Source organism: Sus scrofa, chromosome 16 (genome assembly GCF_000003025.6).
Source record: "Sus scrofa isolate TJ Tabasco breed Duroc chromosome 16, Sscrofa11.1, whole genome shotgun sequence".
NCBI classification, from domain to species: Eukaryota; Metazoa; Chordata; class Mammalia; order Artiodactyla; family Suidae; genus Sus; species Sus scrofa.
The window spans coordinates 36,454,461-36,473,186 of NC_010458.4; the positions used below are offsets into that span (position 1 = coordinate 36,454,461).

Here is an 18,726-nt window from a genome sequence, read left to right on the forward strand (position 1 = left end):
AGCAGTTTTCCCTAACCAAGAATCTATACTGGAAATGTTGGAGAGGATCGCTTGGGACAGTGAATCTTGGGTGGTCAGCCTCCCTGCTGAAGGTACATCTCAAGGCACAGAAATTGGTAGGGATTCGAGAGAGCAGCAGATGGGAATTCCCAAGGCGGCCTGGCTGCTGGCCTCCCAGGACTTTATCAGATGTGTTTCTCCTGAAATACCTTTTGAAATGGCCAGACCACCACATCCTTTTTGAGATGAAGACCATGTGACATGAAAGGATTGAATTTAAAGAGTTTAATGGATATTCTGTTAATGTAAATCCAATTTCCTTTGCCATAAAGGATGTGGTTGGAACTCAGAATCTGTTTTCTCTTGCTCTCAGATAGAACTCATTAAATTGACATGCAGAGTAACTATATTTTACATTTCTAGGACTTAATTTATTTGAAACATGTTTATTCTCTAGCAGAGTCTTCTCTGCTCATTTCTCCTGTTCTTTGTGCCTCCCTGGCTAGGTCTGTGCTGTGGCTTGGAGGTGATGGCTATGTTCCACCTATCTGATTCATTAGCATCCCTCTAGTGATGGATTAAGTGATGACAGGAGGAAAAAGTGCCTTCAGTCTGCCCCTAAAATTTAAAGCACTCAGGCAAGTGGATAGTTGGAGGTGTGCACATACCATATGTCTAAATATTTGAAAATTACAAACCAAACTATGCCCAAAGCTTAGCCAACTTCCCACTTAGGAGCCCTGCAGCCTGTTCGCCGGGACCAGAAGCAGGTGCTCTGGAAGCTGCAGGGGGATGCTCTGCCGTGGACCAGCCCTGCTTCCCATGAACCAGCAGTGCTGTGGTTCTGCTGGGGTTGATGGGAACTGGGGGCATGTCAGCACTCCTGGCAGGTCACTGGGACTGGCTGAACTCAGGATGTAATGGTGGACTAAGTCAAACTCCTGGAGAGATGGGAAAGGCATGTTTCCCTTTTCACCTCATTTTTTGTGGGGCTTTTCAAGTCATTCTTTGCATGTCCAAAATTATACCATTGGAGCAGAAGAGACGAGGGAGGAGGTATGTGGTAATTCAGGTGAAATCAGTCTGCCCAGACACATCTAGTAGGTAACTTATTGTTTCAGCTTTAAACAAAAGCAAAGGCAGAGGCTGTGGTCTGCTTTCTTTCTCTCCCATCCAACACAATCCCACCATGGGGCTCTCCGTCCCCAGGGCCACCTGGCCTTGAGGGTGGGGCTTATGAGCCCATTCCTCCTTCTCCTTTAATTGTCCTTCATGCCATCAATTACTAGATTTTCAAAAAACGTTCTTATGAGACTAAAAAGAGAAAGACAATCTTCGTGTTTTGTTGAGGGGGGATGGTGTGTCTTCTGAAGCACAAGGCCCTGACCTGAGTCCATTCACTACCCTTCCTCACTCAGGGAGGGGTTGAAGGTAGGACTAATAACATGTCCTACCTGTCAGGCTTGTGTTTCTGTCTGTGCAATGTTCTCACCATGTCTAAGGCTTATCTGTGAGATTCTAAATGTAAGAACAGAACACTGTGGTAGACAGAATAATGTCTGCCCTTCCCTGCCCCTGAAAAATGTCCACATCCTAATCCCCAAAACACATGGATATATATCCTTACGTGGCGAAGGAATTTTTCAGATATGATTAAGTTAAGAATGTGGAGATGGGGATTATCATGGATCATCCAATGATTTTTATAATCGAAGCATAGTTGATGTATAATATTATGTGTTACAGGTGTACAATATGATGAGTCACAGTTTTTAAAGGTTATACTCCACTTATAGTTGTTATCTGGATCATCCAGTTATAAAAATGAGGGAAGCAGGAGAGGCAGAGGAGGAGATATGAGGACAGCAGCTGGAAAGGGCAAGTGATGCAGTTGCTGCTTTGAAGGTAGAAGAGGGCCAGGAGCCGAGGAATGTGGGCAGCCTCTAGAAGCCAGAAAGGCATGGAATAGATTCTCCCCTGGAGCCTTCTGAAGGAACCCAGTCCTGCAACCATTTTAAATTTCTGACCTCTAGAGTTGTAAGATAATAAACTTGTGTTGCTTTAAGTCACTAAATTTTGGCAATTTGTTACAACAGGAAATGATTATCCCTCCTTCCAATCCATCCTAATCACCTCTTGTCTCCTTCAAATCAGAGCCTCATCCCATTGCCTTTGGGATGCTTTTCTTTTTTTCGGTTTAACTCAAACCATTTTCCAATTCCGACTAACACATGCTGTGGCTTTTTTTTTTTTTTTTTTTTTCCCTCACATTTTTAGACTTGGATTTCGAGAAGTCCCGGTGTGCTCTAGGGGAAAGGATGCACATAACACTGTATGTAACAGATGTACCAGCGAGCCAGGCAGACGGCAGCTGTGCAGGGGACCTGTGTGGTGGGCCAGCTGTTGGCTTCTGAGGAACTTGCCTTAGTTGGCAAACCTGATTAGTTAACTATACGTAGCTCTGTGTGTTGAGGCACTTCTTGACCTACTTTCGCCAAGTCTTGACTAAAGCCTCTATGAAGCATTTCATGTGTACCATAGCTGTGCTGCAACTTGCATGGGGGAGTTAAATGATAGTTTGGGCCAAGGTGGTAAAGCGGAAATGACCCCTTAGAAGCCAGAGTGAGGTAGGCAACATTAATTTTCTCAGTGCATGCTCACCTGCAGGGAAGAATTCAAAATACTTTTCCTGAGAGAAGCACGTTGTGTCCTCAAGGAATTCCTTTATGATGTGAATATGCCTCACCATGCCAATTACTACTTTTCAATCCTAGGACCTGGGAACATGCAATAAAAGAAGTGAAACTTAGGAGGTTAGTGACAGTGGGGGAATGTCAAGCCTAGGAATAAGCAGAGGCAGCCTATGTGAAGTTAACTTCCTAGCATATGGGTCATTTCTTCCATTATGCCCAGCCAAGGGTCCAGTTACCTTTAGCACATGTACTGAAGAATTAATAGCATGTGTATCTTTTGCTGCGTTCCACTATAATCACTGAGTGTTCACCACTGCTCATTATCTGGGTGCCATAGAATATGCATAACCCTTTTGACTGCTATCAAGCAGAAGCAGTTTTACAAATTGCATTTTAAAAAATTTTTATTTCTTTTTGCTTTTTAGGGCTGCATTTGCAGCATGTGGAGGTTCCCAGGCTAGGGGTCTAATCGGAGCTGCAGCTGCCAGCCTATGCCACAGCCACAGCAACACCACATCTGAGCTGTTTCTGTGACCTATACCACAGCTCACAGCAATTCCAGATCCTTAACCCACTGAGCAAGGCCAGGGATAGAACATGCATCCTAATAGATACTAGTTGGGTTCGTTACCGCTGAGCCTCAACGGGAACTCCTGCATTTCTTATAATGAGCTTAAAGTTCTTTTGAAATGCCATGACCCCCTTCATAATGTGACAGTTGCTCTCTTTCAAGATAAAAAGAATGGATAATGACAGATGAGTAGGCCAGATCTGGCCAGTACATGCCACACACCCAGTTCTCTGCAGTTCTATCTGTGAACACAATGAAGAACCAGTTTTTTTAGATACTATCACAAAGCTGGCTTAAGTCTAGGAAAGATTTTCGTTGTTGAAATGATATTTGGAGGAGTTCCCTTTGTGGCTCAGCAGTTAACAAACTAGGATCCATGAGAATGCAGGTTCTATCCCTGGCCTCTATCCGTGGATTAAGGATCAGGCATTGCTGTGAGCTGTGGCGTGGGTCAGACACAGCTCGGATCTGGTGTTGCTGTGGCTGTGGTGTAGGCTGGCAGCTGCAGCTCCGATTTGACCTCTAGCCTGGAAACCTCCACATGCTTCAAAAACACCAAAAAAAACAAAAAACAAAAAACAAAACAAAACAAAAAGAACGAACGAAGAGAAAAAAGAAGAAAATTAAATGAAATCTGAAATTCATACTCTTATGCTACCGTCAAATATGTTTTCTTTGGGTAGCCCTGTAGGTAGGACTTTTGTAATTCACCATTACCTACCAAGTAATGCTTCATCTTCCAAAGGAAGGCCTGAAAAATGCAGTGAATGACGGTGGAGGCTATAAAAGTTAAGTGGTTGTTTTGGAATTGGTGGCAGTTGTGAGACTGTGATGACAGACTGAAGGTGATATCTGGGAGGGCGCCTGACATGAGAGAACAAAGCAGAGAAAAGAAGATGGGAAATGGACAATCCACCCAGCAGGCAACGCTCTCCATTGGCCCCATGTTTGGAAGTGCTGATATCCTGGGAACAGTGTGGTGAGAAGAAGGAAGTAACAGCCACGCTCTTTTTCTCCCTTTCCCTCCATCCATAACCCTTCACCACTTAGCTGGTTGGAAAATACACGGAGATTAAAAAAGATCAATATTGGGGTTCCCATCGGGACTCAGGGGTTAACTAAACTGACTGGTATCCATGAGGCCGTGGGTTCGATCCCAGGCCTTGCCCAGTGGGTTAAAGATCCAGCATTGTGGTGAGCTGTGGTGTGGGTTGCAGATGCAGCTCCTATCTGGTGTTGCCGTGGCTGTGGTGTAGGCCGGTGGCTACAGCTCTGGTTCAGTCCCTAGCCTGGGAACCTCCATATGCTGTGGGTGTGGTCCTAAAATAGCAAAAAAAAAAAAAAAAAAAAAAAAAAAAAAGAATCGATAAATCAAAATTTGTTTTCCATTCAAGGTACTAGGAACAGATAGTAAAGTTGAATTTGTGAAGAAACTGTTAAGAGTTATGTCCATCACAGATGCTCAGTGTGAGTCCCTCATGTCACATCCTTTGGTTTATTGCAGACCCTCCAGGGGAATCATTACTGATGGCTAGACAGGCAGCCATGGTCCGTTCCTTCATTTCATCACAGCATGGGGAGGACTTCTTAACCACAGTTAGTCTAGAACCTAGTTAACTGAGTAATACTTTTTTGAAAGTGTACAGTCTTTGTGGAATAATCCTGTAGAGCTTCTTTGGACTTACACCTGATTGCAGCCTATTCTTGCATTCACATTGACTTTTTTGGTACCATTCTGGTTGTTTTGCTTTTTCCTTTTTTTTGGACACACCCATGGCATGTGGAAGTTCCTGGGCTAGGGGTCGAATTAGAGCTACAGCTGCCGGCCTACACCATGGCCACAGCAACACCAGAACCAAGCTGCATCTGCTATGCTGCAGCTTGCAGCAATGCCAGATCCGTAACCCACTGAGCTAGGACAGGGATCGAAACCGCATCCTTGTGGATACTAGTTGGATTCTTAACCTGCTGAGCCATGACGGGAACTCCTCATTCTGGTTTTGAAACCATAAAACTAAGCTAAGCTGAGGTGTTTTAGCAACAAGCCGTTATTCTAAAAGGGAGAGGAGTGCTTGTGAAAAAGAAGTCATTAAATTCTAGAAACATACATGGCACACATAATTAGAGGGAGTTGTCTATTTATTTACAACTTGCATTTTGATTTGGAGCAAACCAAAAAGCTTCAGAACAGGTCTCCAAAATGTGTTTTGTATTATCATGGTTTTCATGAAATTCTAAGAAGCTCTTAGAAAGTTTCATGCTCGCCAGATGAAGGAGTCAGAGCCCAAGAGAGTAGAGAACCCACCCGAAGTCAATTTCATTATTCTTTTTTCTCTTTCTCATTTTGTTATTCCAGGCAAGGATATGGAATGTCTTGGGAAATTGAACAGATGTATATATTGACTCAGAACAAGAGACAAAATGTGTTCCTGTCTGAGATTTCTGAGAAAGTATTGTGATGAGATTTAGTCAAGTCACTTAGCAGATGTAAGAAGCAGGAAATCCCATCATCAATCTAGGAGCAATCATTTTTTTTTTTTTTATTTCTGCATTGGCAGCATTTATTTATTTAATTTATTTTTATAGCATTTTTTATTACTCAGTTACATTTATAGTTGTACAATGATCATCACAACCCAATTTTATAGGATTTCCAACCCCCCCCTCCCCAGCCCCGTGCAACTTGTCTCATTTGGAAACCATAAGTGAGTCAGTATCTGTTCTGCAAAGAAGTTCATTTCGTCCTTTTTTTTTTAGATTACCATGTAGGTGATAGCATTTGATGTTGGTGTCTCACTGTCTGACTTCACTAGCATGATAATTTCTAGGTCCATCCATGTTGCTGCAAATGCTGTTATTTCTTTCCTCGTAAAGGCTGAGTAATATTCCATTGCGTCTATGTACCACATCTTCTTGATCCACTCCTCTATCGATGGGCATTTAGGTTGTTTCCATGTCTTGGCTATTGCATATAGTGCTGCAGTGAACATTGGCGTACATGTGTCTTTTGGAGTCATGGTTTTCTCTGGATAGATGCCCAGGAGTGGGACTGCTGGATCAAATGGTAGTTCTATGTTTACTTTTCTGAGGAATCTCCATACTGTTTTCCACAGTGGTTGCACCAATTTACAATCCCACCACCAGTGTACTAGGGTTCCTTTTTCTCCATACCCTCTCTAGCACTTATTGTTTGTAGACTTTTTGATGATGGCCATTCTGGCTGGTGTAAGGTGTTACCTCATAGTGGTTTTGATTTGCATTTCTCTAATAATGAGTGATGTTGAACATCTTTTCATGTGTTTTTTGGCCATTTGTATGTAGGAGCAATCATTTTTGAAACTGTCTGCACTTAGAGAATTAAATGATAATCTCAACCTGGTTTGAGCACTTTTATTGAAAAACTCAATGTAATGTCAACCTACTTTACATAATTTCCCTAGACTTAATTTTTCTTTTCAGTTTGGAGAATTCAACATATTTTGTCATTTAAATTAAAGCCTAGTGGAGTTCCTATTGTGGCTCAGTGGTTGACGAATCCGACTAGGAACCATGAGGTTGCGGGTTCCATCCCTGGCCTTGCTCAGTGGGTTAAGGATTTGGCATTGCCATGAGCTGTGGTGTAGGTCACAGACACAGCTCGGATCCTGCGTTGCTGTGGCTCTGGTATAGGCTAGTGCCTACAGCTCCATTTGACCCCTAGCCTGGGAACCTCCATATGCCGTGGGAGCGGCCCAAGAAATGGCAGAAAGACAAAAAAATAAAATAAAAAATAAAGTAAATTAAAGCCTAGTGATGAGAGTTGAATTATGTCTTAGTTTTATTGGATTTAGTTTTTTTTTTTTAATGAGTAGTCTTATTAGTCTTTCTAGAATGATTTTACATAGGAGTTGCTTCTTTATTTCCTGAAAGAAATCAAGTATAGCTAAATATGTTTTCTCTCATTGTATTAGTTTTGGCAATGTATAATGGATCAATATTAGAAGAATTAAAGAATTAGTGGAAATGCTGCAGGTTTTTTGGAGAGAGGGTGAATCATTTGGGTTGTCTATTCCCATAAGACTTGTTAGAATCATATTAAGTTACTTAAGCACATTCCCTGGAATGGCCTGATATTTCACCACATTTGAAAGCATGTGTTTCCTTTCTAAAGCTGTAAGCCTTAATATTGCCGAGGCTGGAAATAAAAATTTCAAATGTCAAAAATTTCTCACATTGTATTTTCAAAGAGAACAGACTTCACTGATGTGAGTGGCTGATGCTTTAAAAATTCTAAGCAAATGTTCGCTTTCAACTGAAATTCGATTCCATCTGCCTTGTGAATCCATGTGAAGCACATCAGCCTCAAGTTACAGTCATTCTTCCCTCAGTGTGGGTCCTCATCTAAAAACCTGGGAAACATGCCCTGTGGAACAGCACACCAAGTAAAAATCATCTCATCATGTAGTAGGTTCCATTCCAATGTATCTCCCAAAGTCTTGGTGAAGTGTATATACTCCAGGTTTCCTACAAGAACATAATTAGGGAGTGTGGGAGAGGGACCATATGACCAATCTAAGTCTGTTATTCCTGTCTTGCAAAACCTTTTGATTCCTTCTTCAAGAGTACAGTATGGAATTTCTAATATCTCAAGTTCATCTAACAGGGCCCAGCTCTTGGTCCAAGTTTCCATCAATGATTGCAGCACTTGCTTGGAACCTCTATCAATCAAAACTACAGCATTAAATGCAGCACCCTCCCTGAGAAAATGTAAAACTCTGCTTTCCCCTCTTTAGTAGAGCACTCTTATTTTTTTTAAATTAGACTTTTCTCTTTATAAAGAGCAGAGCACCCTTTTTACACAGATTCCCAAGATTTTTGTCTAAAGAGATTAGCAAAGTCCTGCAATTCCTTCTTTGCAGATAAATCTTTTCCTCTAGATTTTGACTCCAGAAGTGAGTACCCTCAGTCATGTTGGGATCTGACTCTGGGTCTAGAAATAATAGAGGTGAGTATGGAGTGGGGCATGAGAAGAATTGGTGTGCTGGTCATTGTGTTTGCTCCTTCCCATGCATTCTTTGCCTTCTCTGTCTTGCTAGGTGCTTTCTCACACTGACCTCTAGGACTATGTCACCTGGCCTCCTTTGACTTCTGCCTTCTTTTTAGTTTAAGATGATGGGAAGCAGAGGCTCTTGGACAGTCAGGGGACGGGAGTTCAGAGTTTTAATTTTCCCTTCTACTTTCTTCTTTTGCCAGGGTCCTCCAATATCTAGGGCTCTTTCATTCATATTTGTGCAGTCAAATGGTAAAGGCCTTATCAGATGAAGAAAGAGGTTGCTTTGGCTACAAGGAGGTGTAGCTTGTACTAGGAATTCTCCAAGTCCCCTAGTTCTCAAATCCTCCTAAATAGCTCCACTCCACTTCTTGGATCCCATTGTTTTCCATTATTGCTCTACATTTAGCTGGAATCTGTATATTTAATCAGTGGGGTTTGTTTTTCTAGTACTTAAGCCTTGTGTCTCCGAGAGGTAAAATATTCTTTCAGGTCATGCTGTGCTTTGAGATATATCTAGTGGTTGACTTTGTTATTCTCTCTTTTAAACTGGCCAGAGCCAATAGAAGAAGCCATCCACTCCTCTACACAGAATTACTCAGATGCTTTATATTGTTCCATGACAATGAAAGCTTGGTTCCCCACAGCCTGGTCCTCAAAAACACTTCATTTCAAGTGACCCCAGGAGATACTTTGATGAACTGTTTCTCTCTGCTGTTTGCCATGAGCTGCAAGATTCCCTTTATTGTGTACTAGGGGGATTTTTACTCCCTTCAGCCTGAATTGGGCCAAATGACCAGTCCTAGATCTGCCCATTTCTTTAAGGCATCTGTCTACTCGTGCAGTTCCATTCCCTGGTATCAAAATATGTTTTGATTAGCATAGTTGATTTTAAGGTATGGCAATTACCTTTAGATAGCTTAAGCCAGAAAGGAAAATTTTGGAAGGACATTGAGTAGCTCACAGATTCCATTCTTGGAAAAATGGACAGAAACTAAGTGAAGAGTCTAGAAAAAAAGAAAATTCACTAAAGTCACGCCAGAGCAATAATATGGTTAGGATTCTACCACAGGACCAGGCCCTAGCCTGACACACCAAGGCTGTGAATAATTTCTCAACAGATCTTGCACATCAGAGTCATTTTCTCAGATTTCAAGTGTTAAGATCTCAGATTGAACATCTGATAGAATAAGCTTGAGCTTTAGCTGTTAGTGAGTGAGTATGAGCCTGGACCTTACCTCCCACTGATGTCCACACAAAAGGGAATTCATGCTAAATTAAAGGAGTGCCCAGTGGCTGGTTGGCTAAAAGTCAAGACAAAAACTAAATGAAGCAATCAGTGTCTAACATACCATCCTGCTTTCCTGACTTTTTTGGATGGTCAGAGTCCCTTTAAGTGGTCAACGTTGGAAGAGCAGTCATACAGACTGGCTAATTCTTGGCAACAGCAACTCAGATGTGGAAGGAATAACTACTCAAACTAGTGATGGGCCTTGGTTTGCACATGGTGATGGGCATCATTTATAGTCTAAACTCCATTTCTCCCTTTCTTCTTTCTCCCTAATATCCCAACTGGCCACAAAGCTCTATTGATTTGTGGTTCATACTACTATAGAGATTTGATAATTTTATGTTTTATTATTTGTAATGTTGACTGATTCGTCAAATCATTAAGTGCCATACCTAGTGTCAAACATGAAAATAAAGTAGTTCTGAGTCCAAGGAAAGATCTTATTTTACTCTCACTCTCTTTTTTTATTGATGTAGTTTCTTTTTCTCTGTTTCTTTTGTTTCTCTGAGTTTATCAAAATTTAAAAATTGTGCATTTTGTATTTACGTTGCTACAGGTAATTTCTTCCACTATGACTATTTAGCGTGATGTTTTGATTCTCATCATGATATTAATGCCATTTTAAAAATAGCGTACAGGGGAATATTCATTATTTCTTGTGGCATTTTGCCAATTTGTTATCTAGAAATTATAGTTTTCATATACAATAAGCTCTTATGACTTAGGTAATTGAAAGAAAACTTTCCATTTTGTGGAAACTTTCCATTTTGAACAATACACACTGGATTGGAAGGTCCCAGCGCTGTCACTGGTGACCATAACTTTGACCAGCTGAGGCCAGCTTTTCCCTCATGATCACAGTATGGAAAAAATAAACAATATTACGTAGCTACTATTTTTCAATTAAAAGAATAGGGAATGATATTTGGGGATGTTCTGGGTAGGTCATAGAGAATATGTGGTTATTCCATGAAGTTAAAATACCATGTTAGTGTCTGGCTTTCCCTGACCACACCCAACCTATAAAATAGCTAGAGGAAGAATTTCCCTTGCTGCAGCTTCCCCACGAAGGGGATATCCTTCTGCTGTCTGTCTATCTTATCTCCTCCCTTCTTCACCAGACACTGTGTTATATGGAATGTATATGGTCACAAATGCCTCATTTCCAACTCCACAGAGAACAACTTGGCTTTTGACTTACATGTTGTCAAATAGCCAATTAAATAAGATTTTCCACTTTTCAAGTGGTGTTAGGGTGTCGCCTAGATAAAATATCTGTCATCATATCACACTGGCACATCTGTTGACTAGATTCAGCTGAATCTAACATTTTTAAGGTGGTTAGAACAGCAGATTTGGAGTGGGATGAAAAACAAGGCCGGCAGCTCCAGGAGCCTGTATAGTTTTTATTACTTATGGGCTTAGCTTTGAAAAAATCGACAGCTATAGTTCAGACAGGTCCTTTCATATTTAAAAAGGAAGTCTTAAAGTATCAATTAATTTTAATGAGCAGTCTCTCTACTGATAGGTACATATATATCCCTAAAGACATTCCAACTATACTTATCAACATCTGGAAGCAGTATTGGTCAAACCACATGCTTATTTCCTAACTTCAAAAAACATTTTTTGAAAAGAATCTTTTGTAAATTCTGGCAGGAGGCTGTGAATAGTTAGAAGGAGACCTTTCAATATATTATAATGTCTGAGTTATAACTGTAGAGCAATACAGAGCTTAGAAAAAAAGAGAAACATATCAGCAACAATGTGATTAGGTTAGAAGATCTGAGTATTCTATTGTACTCACTGAAAGGCTGGTCTTTCTTTCTTCTTTTGTTTGTTTGTTTCTCTTTCTTCCTCCCTCCCTCCCTCCCTTTCTTTCTCTCTCCCCTCCTGCTCTGCCCTCTCCCCTCCCTTCCTTCCTTCTTCCCTCCCTCCCTCTCTTCCTTCCTTTCTCTCTCTCTCTCCCCTCTCACTCCCTTCTTCCTTCCTTCTCCTCTCCCTCCTCCCTCCATTATTCCTTCCTTCCTCCCTCCCTTCCTTTCTTCTTTCCTTTCTCTCTCTCTCTCCCCTCCCTCTTTGTTTCTTTCTTTTCCCCCTTCCTTCTTTCTTTCCTTTTTTCCTTCTCCTTCCCCTTCTTCTTCCTCTCCCTCTTCCTCTTCTTCTTCTCTCCTCCTCTCCCCCTCCCTCCTCTCCTCCTATTCCTCCCCCCTCCTCCTCCTTCTCCCCCTCTTCCTCCTTGTCCCCTCCCCCTCCTCCTCCTTCTTCTCTCTCTCTTCCTCTCCCTCCCCATCCTCCCCCTCTTCTCCTGTTCCTCCCCCTCTCCTCCTCCTCTCCTCCTCCTTCTCCCCCTCTTCCTCCTTCTTCTCTCTCTCTTCCTCTGCCTCCCCCCCCCGTCCCCCTCCCCGTCCCTCAGCTGAATTTCAGCAGCTACATAGCTAGCTCACATTCCAAAAGATGAGGCTGATTGATCTTTTGATCAATCCAAAGAATGGGAAACTTTTATTGACATCAAAAACTTTAAAAATCCTGCTCTCTAGGCTGAGGTGAATAGAAGTGAATTGAAAAGAGAAGAAATAAAAAAAGGAAAAAGAAAAAAAATATATGCTTCAGAGGAAACACAACACAGCAGAAGTTGTAGACACTAGAAGACAGGAGCTGAAGAAATAGATAATGCAGAACTACAAAGTTCATGATGTACCTCAGACTTGATTAATTCACTCTTTTTTTCATTCAAACCACATTTATTGAGTTAATCCTATGTGACAGATATTAGGAAAATCCTGGAAGGTTCAAAGGTGAACAAATACTGTCCCTGTCTCTGTCTCTAGGTGCTCACTGATGGGTGAGGGTGGGAAATGTGGACACATGTTATAGGTGCTATACTGCGTGCATGCAGATGATACACTGGGAGCACAAAGGAGGAACTTATCACTTTTCCTTGGAAAAGGGAGCAAGAAGGCTAGAAAAAGCTCTGTAGAAGAAGTCATATTTGAACTGATCCTTAATTAAATTTTATATACTTCTTTACAGTCCAGCATAGGCCAATGGAGGTATTCAAAATAAGAATTAACTGCCTTACTGACCCCATTAAATAGTGACTGTAATGGTGTCTGAACCATCTAAGAAAAGTTCTTACACTCAGTACAACTTGTGTGTGCTTTAAGACTTAACTTGATGACTCCATCTGCTCTATGAACCCTTCTTTGGTCACCGTGGCTTGAATTGTTCTTATTAGAATTATTACAGTACCAAGCACCACGTTTAGTCTATCATCCTTAGATCATAGTGCTTCCCATTGCACGTAATTGTCCTCATAACTGGATTATAAATTCACCAAAGTCCTTGGATCACTTCTCTAGTAAATTCTAGCATGGGCTATTGGATTTATACTTGCAAAATGAGTCAATAAATGTGGTGACACCCTTGGTACCTCACTAGATTATTCTTTGATTATCCGGAAAATGTAATAATTATTTCTAGGCTCTTCTCTAGTACAGAATTGTGAATGTAAGGCTCAACCTGTGTCCTAGCACTACTTAATCTCACTATGGAAAATTAAGTACATCTGAAAGCTAGGGAAGAAGTATAGGTATTGGCTTTGGATGGTATGCACTTTGACAAGAATGTTACCTGAGATTAGAAAATAACTGTTTGGAGGGGATTGTAGTATGGTCCCAGCTCTAGATTGCTACTCTGGGAGATTCACTGAGGGAGGGTGGGAATCACTTATAAGGGTGTGGAATTCATCTGTGAAGGTTATCTCAGTGCAGTCCCATCTGGTGGACACTGGTGAATAACAAGCCAATTGTGTCCTAAAAAGATGGCATTGATTCTAAAATATAAAATTATGAGATCAAGTGTTTCCTCATTAAATTTACCCATCAGTTGGTCAATGTTGATGAATAGGAAAATAAAGACCCAAGGTTCAAATTTTTTTGCATTATGGAATTTGTATTTTCAGCTAATGATGTGGGACCCAATAGTTCTCTCTTCAGAGGTTCACTTTACCTGTCTCAGAAATTTTCTGTGAATGGGGAGATATGTTTTTTTTTCTGGTAATTGAGAATGTAGGTCAAAGTGTGAGAACTGTTTTGCAAATGAAAGCTGTTGCAGCATGAATATCCAAGATATTGTTATTATTTTTGCTGTTATCTCTACCTGCTAATTACCTGGAGACCAGTTCATCCACTAAAACCTAACTTTTTTTTTTTTTTTTCAGGGCCACACCCACAGCATATAGAGCTCCCAGGCTAGGGATTGAATTGGAGCTAAGGTTGCTGGCCTACGACACAGCCACAGTAACGCCAGATCTGAGCTATGTCTGTGACCTACAACACAGCTTACGGCAATGTCTGATCCTTAACTCACAGAGCAAGGCCAGGGATTGAACTGGCATCCTTGTAGATCCTAGTTGGATTCATTTCTGCTGCACCACAATGGGAACTCTATAAAACCTAACTTTCTAATTGAGACTACGAAGAATTTATAATGTTATATACTAGCCATCTTTCTTTAAATTTTTTTTCCTTTCAGAGTTCCCATTGTGGCTCAGTGGTTAATGAATCCGACTAGGAACCATGAGGTTGCGGGTTCTATCCCTAGCCGAACTCCATGGGTTAAGGATCCAGCGTTGGCGTGAGCTATGGTGTAGTTTGCAGACACGGCTTGGATCTGGTGTTGCTGTGGCTCTGGCGTAGGCCGGCGCTACAACTCCGATTTGACCCCTAGCCTGGAAACCTTTTTTTTCCTTATGATATTTACATGGTTAAATATGTGAGGTGCAAAATTATAACATACAGATAGATGAATAGGATATAAAAGAATATAAAAGGATCCTTTCTGGATCATTCTACATTTCTTTGAAAAAAATTGAGAAATAACAGGAAATACAAGCATAAATAAGTTTTAGTTTATTTAAAATTAATTATAGGGGAAAGGAAACTCTAAGTCTTAAAAAATAAAGATCCTTCGGAGATTAATTTTGATTAAATGAATTAAAAATAGTGTTGTTAGATTAAAAAATAAAAAAACCAAATTCTTTGAAAATTTTAAAGTCAAAATGCTTAAAAATTCCAATTTAGAGATTTAAAACATGAATATAAGCTTCTTCCCAACTGAAAGGGAAGAAATCCCTCTTTTCCTGAGAATGTGATAAGGACTTAATAAGCAAACCCTCCCAAAATTCTAAAAGTTCAGAAAAAAACCCCTGCATAATACAAATATCTCTGCTCTTCAGATAATGAGAAATCACAGAATAGATTGAAATAAATGTGCTTGTTCTTCCAATTGGTTAAAAACCACCATTGGATCCATTAAACAAGTTTAGAGAACATAAGATGACACAGGAATGTTTTCTAGGATGTTAATATCTTAGAGACACTTTATATAAAGAAGTACTGCTAGTTACTGGACATCGTAAAACAGAATTATCCTAAAATCTTTCCAATAGTAAAATTGTGATTACTATAGTGGTACTAGAATTTATAAGTTACAAAGATGCTGTAGCTATATTTTCTGGCAGTGAAGTCCTTGATAAGAGAAATATCCAAAATCATGGCCTACAGAAATTATTCAAGATGTGCATTATTATGCTAAGCAATAGAAATAAAATTATCCTTGTCAAGCTTAACATAATGACATTAATTAATATCACAATCTCTTTTTATTTTAAAAGTTAGGCCTTATCTGTAGTACTTTTGCTGTTATAAGTGTAATGAAGTTTGGTAAGTTAGACATTAAAATAGGTGTTTGACAAGCAGAACTCCACTTGGAGCTGAAAATGCAGTTGCTTTATAAACAACAGTATTGGAATCCTGCTATTTCATTATGCTTATTTAATAAAGGAAAATACAGTTACTAAAATAGTGACTGTTGAGAAATTAAGAAATTCACATTAGCTATTCAGATAGCCAGATTTATCACTATTTTAAGATGGAATATTTTATTTTCCTAGTGCTTATGTAAATATGGATGTTATTGACCCATATTATTATTTATACAAAGAAGTAAAACAAAACCAAAATTCTAACTAATAAGACATATTTGCTAAATACATACACTTTTTTTTTACAAGGTGGTACAGCCTGCTATTTGTTGTTAAATATTTTAAGCAAGAACTAATATTTAAAGATTGGAAATTCTAGTTATCCATACTGAAAACACATTTGTCATTTTACTCTGTGTCATTTATTTTCATTCAAGCAGGCCTACATTTCTTGAACCATAAAGGTAAAGAAAATAGAATAGGATCTCAGAATTCTCCTTAAGTTGATAGAAGTCAAATTACAGTTAGCTGGGTGGGAGCCCACAATGCTGAGTTGGAGGTGAGTTTGCTGGTTTGTACACTAGCAAGACTGAATGATTTACCTTGCCTCAACTGAAAGTCGATAAAAGCAGTACCATTGCTAGGGTCTAGAAACTGAGGAAAATGTAAGGGCACAAGCATGGAAGCCCATTCAGAAACATTTCCTGTGGACAATGGGAGGACCAGCCTCATCATATTCCTGCTTACTGATCCACATCTGCTGGAATGTGGACAGGCTGGCCAGGATGGAGCCCCCGATCCAAACGGAATACTTGCGCTCTGGGGGAGCTATGATCTTGATTTTCATGGTGCTGGGTGCCAGGGCTACGATTTCCCTCTGCATCCGGTCAGCAATGCCAGGGTACATGGTGCTGCCTCCAGACAGCACAGTGTTGGCATACAGGTCCTTGCGAATATCCACGTCACACTTCGTGATAGAGTTGAAGGTTGTCTCATGGATCCCGCTGGACTCAATGCCCAGAAAGGAAGGCTGGAAAATGGCTTCAGGGCATCGAAAGCGTTCATTCCCAATGGTGATCACCTGCCCATCGGGAAGCTCATAGCTTCTTTCGAGTGAGGGGGATGCAGCAGCACCGACCATCTCTTGTTCGAAGTCCAGGGCCACGTAGCACAGCTTCTCTTTGACATCGCGGACAATCTCCCGCTCGGCTGTGGTGGTAAAGTTGTAGCCTCGTTCCGTCAGGATCTTCATGAGGTAGTCAGTCAGGTCTCTGCCAGCCAGGTCCAGACGGAGGATGGCATGGGGCAGGGCGTAGCCTTCATAGATGGGCACTGTGTGAGTGACCCCATCCCCAGAATCCATCACGATGCCAGTGGTCCGGCCCGAGGCATAGAGGGATAACACAGCCTGGATAGCCACATACATGGCAGGTGTGTTGAAAGCCTCGAACATGATCTGAGTCATTTTCTCTCGGTTGATCTTGGGGTTGAGGGGGGCCTCGGTGAGGAGGATGGGGTGCTCATCTGGTGCCACACGGAGCTCATTGTAGAAAGTGTGGTGCCAGATCTTCTCCATGTCATCCCAGTTGGTGACCACTCCATGCTCAATGGGATACTTCAGGGTCAGGATGCCCCTCTTGCTCTGGGCTTCATCCCCCACATAGCAGTCCTTCTGGCCCATGCCTACCATGACGCCCTGGTGCCGGGGACGCCCTACCACGGAGGGGAACACAGCCCGGGGGGCATCGTCACCACCAAAGCCTGCCTTGCACATCCCTGAGCCATTATCCACCACCAAGGCAGACAGCTCATCATCAGTCATGGTGCTGGCCAGAATCTTGCAGGTGGGTGAACAGAAGCTAAATATAAATACCAGACTGGTGTGCAAGACAGGGATGAACAGGCTGAAAACACTTCAGAACTGCCTTCGGAGGGGGAGCCTGTGCTGTGATGACAGGTATTTATAGGTACACACTGGCACCACCCATGTCCTGTCCCACCGGTTCCCAGCATTTTTGGGTGGTGTTGCCTTTGAGGTATTAATGATGATGATGATTATACAGATCATTAGTAGACCTTCCTTCATAAGGAGAAAATTGGCTACCGAGTGGCCAAATCTTAAGTTACTGTAATTAGGCAACCCACACATGGATGTCAGCCTGCTTTAGTGCAGTGTCTAGACAACTATGATGATACTATGGGGTATAAAAGCAAGATGAAAGAAAGCTAGTGTGAGGTCAGGGTAATACCACCAAAAGGGCCACTCTTTCTCCAGCTTACAGTCTGTGTCCATTTTCTCTATATTGGCTTTAACTTTTCTTTCTTTTTTTTTTTTTTTTTTTGTAGTTACTTTTTAAAAAAAATATAGTTGATTTATAATGTGCCAATTTTTGCTTTACGGCAAAGTGACTCAGATATATATATACACATTCTTTTTTATTTTTTAATTTTTTGCTTTTAGGGACACACCCATGGTGTGTGAAAGTTCCCAGGCCAGGGGTCATATTGGAACTGCAGCCACCAACATACACCAAAGCCTCAGCAATGCCAGATCTGAGCCATGTCTGCAACCTATACCACAGCTCACGGCAATGCTGTATCCTTAACCCACTGGGTGAGGCCAGGGATTGAATTTGAATCCTCATGGATACTAGTTGGATTCATTTCCCTGAGCCATGACAGGAACTCCTATACATTCCTTTTTAAAAATTTTATTTTTCATCATGATCTATCACAGGATTTTGGACATAGTTTCCTGTGCTACTACTACTATATAGTAGTTTATCCATTCTAAATGTAATAGTTTACCTTACTAACCCCAAACTCCCAGTCCATCCCACTCCCTCTGTCCTCCCTTTGGCAACCACAAGTCTATTTTCTATGTCTGCGAGTCTGTTTCTCTTTCATAGATCAGTTCATTTGTGCCATATTTTAGATTTCACACTTACCACTTATAGGTGATATCATATTTTAGATTTAACACTTATCACTTATAGGTATTTGTCTTTCTGACTTCATTTAGTATGATAATCTCTAGTTGCATCCATGTTGCTTCAAATGGCATTATTTTATTATTATTTTTTTTTTCTTTTTGCAGTTGTACCTATAACACATGGAAGTTCCTGGGCTAGGGGTTGAATTGGAGCTGTAGCTGCAGGTCCCTGCCATAGCCATAGCAATACCTGATCTAAGCCACATCTGCAAACTACACTGCAGCCTGTGGCAATACTGGATCCTTAACCTACTGAATGAGGCTAGGGATTGAACCTGTATCCTCATGGAGACTACATAGGGTCCTAAAGCTGCTGAGCTACAATGAGAACTCCTATTTTCCTCTTTTTAATGGCTGAGTAGTATTCCATTGTATATATCCAT

General features: G+C 41.0%; 1 protein-coding gene across 1 annotated transcript; it reads right to left on the minus strand.

Annotated features, from left to right (window-relative positions):
* ACTBL2 (actin, beta like 2) lies at nt 14,602-17,316 on the minus strand. Its single transcript, XM_005674480.3, has one exon. It carries the CDS (start codon nt 17,171-17,173, stop codon nt 16,043-16,045), a length of 1,131 nt encoding a protein of 376 aa, XP_005674537.3. The 5' UTR covers nt 17,174-17,316; the 3' UTR covers nt 14,602-16,042.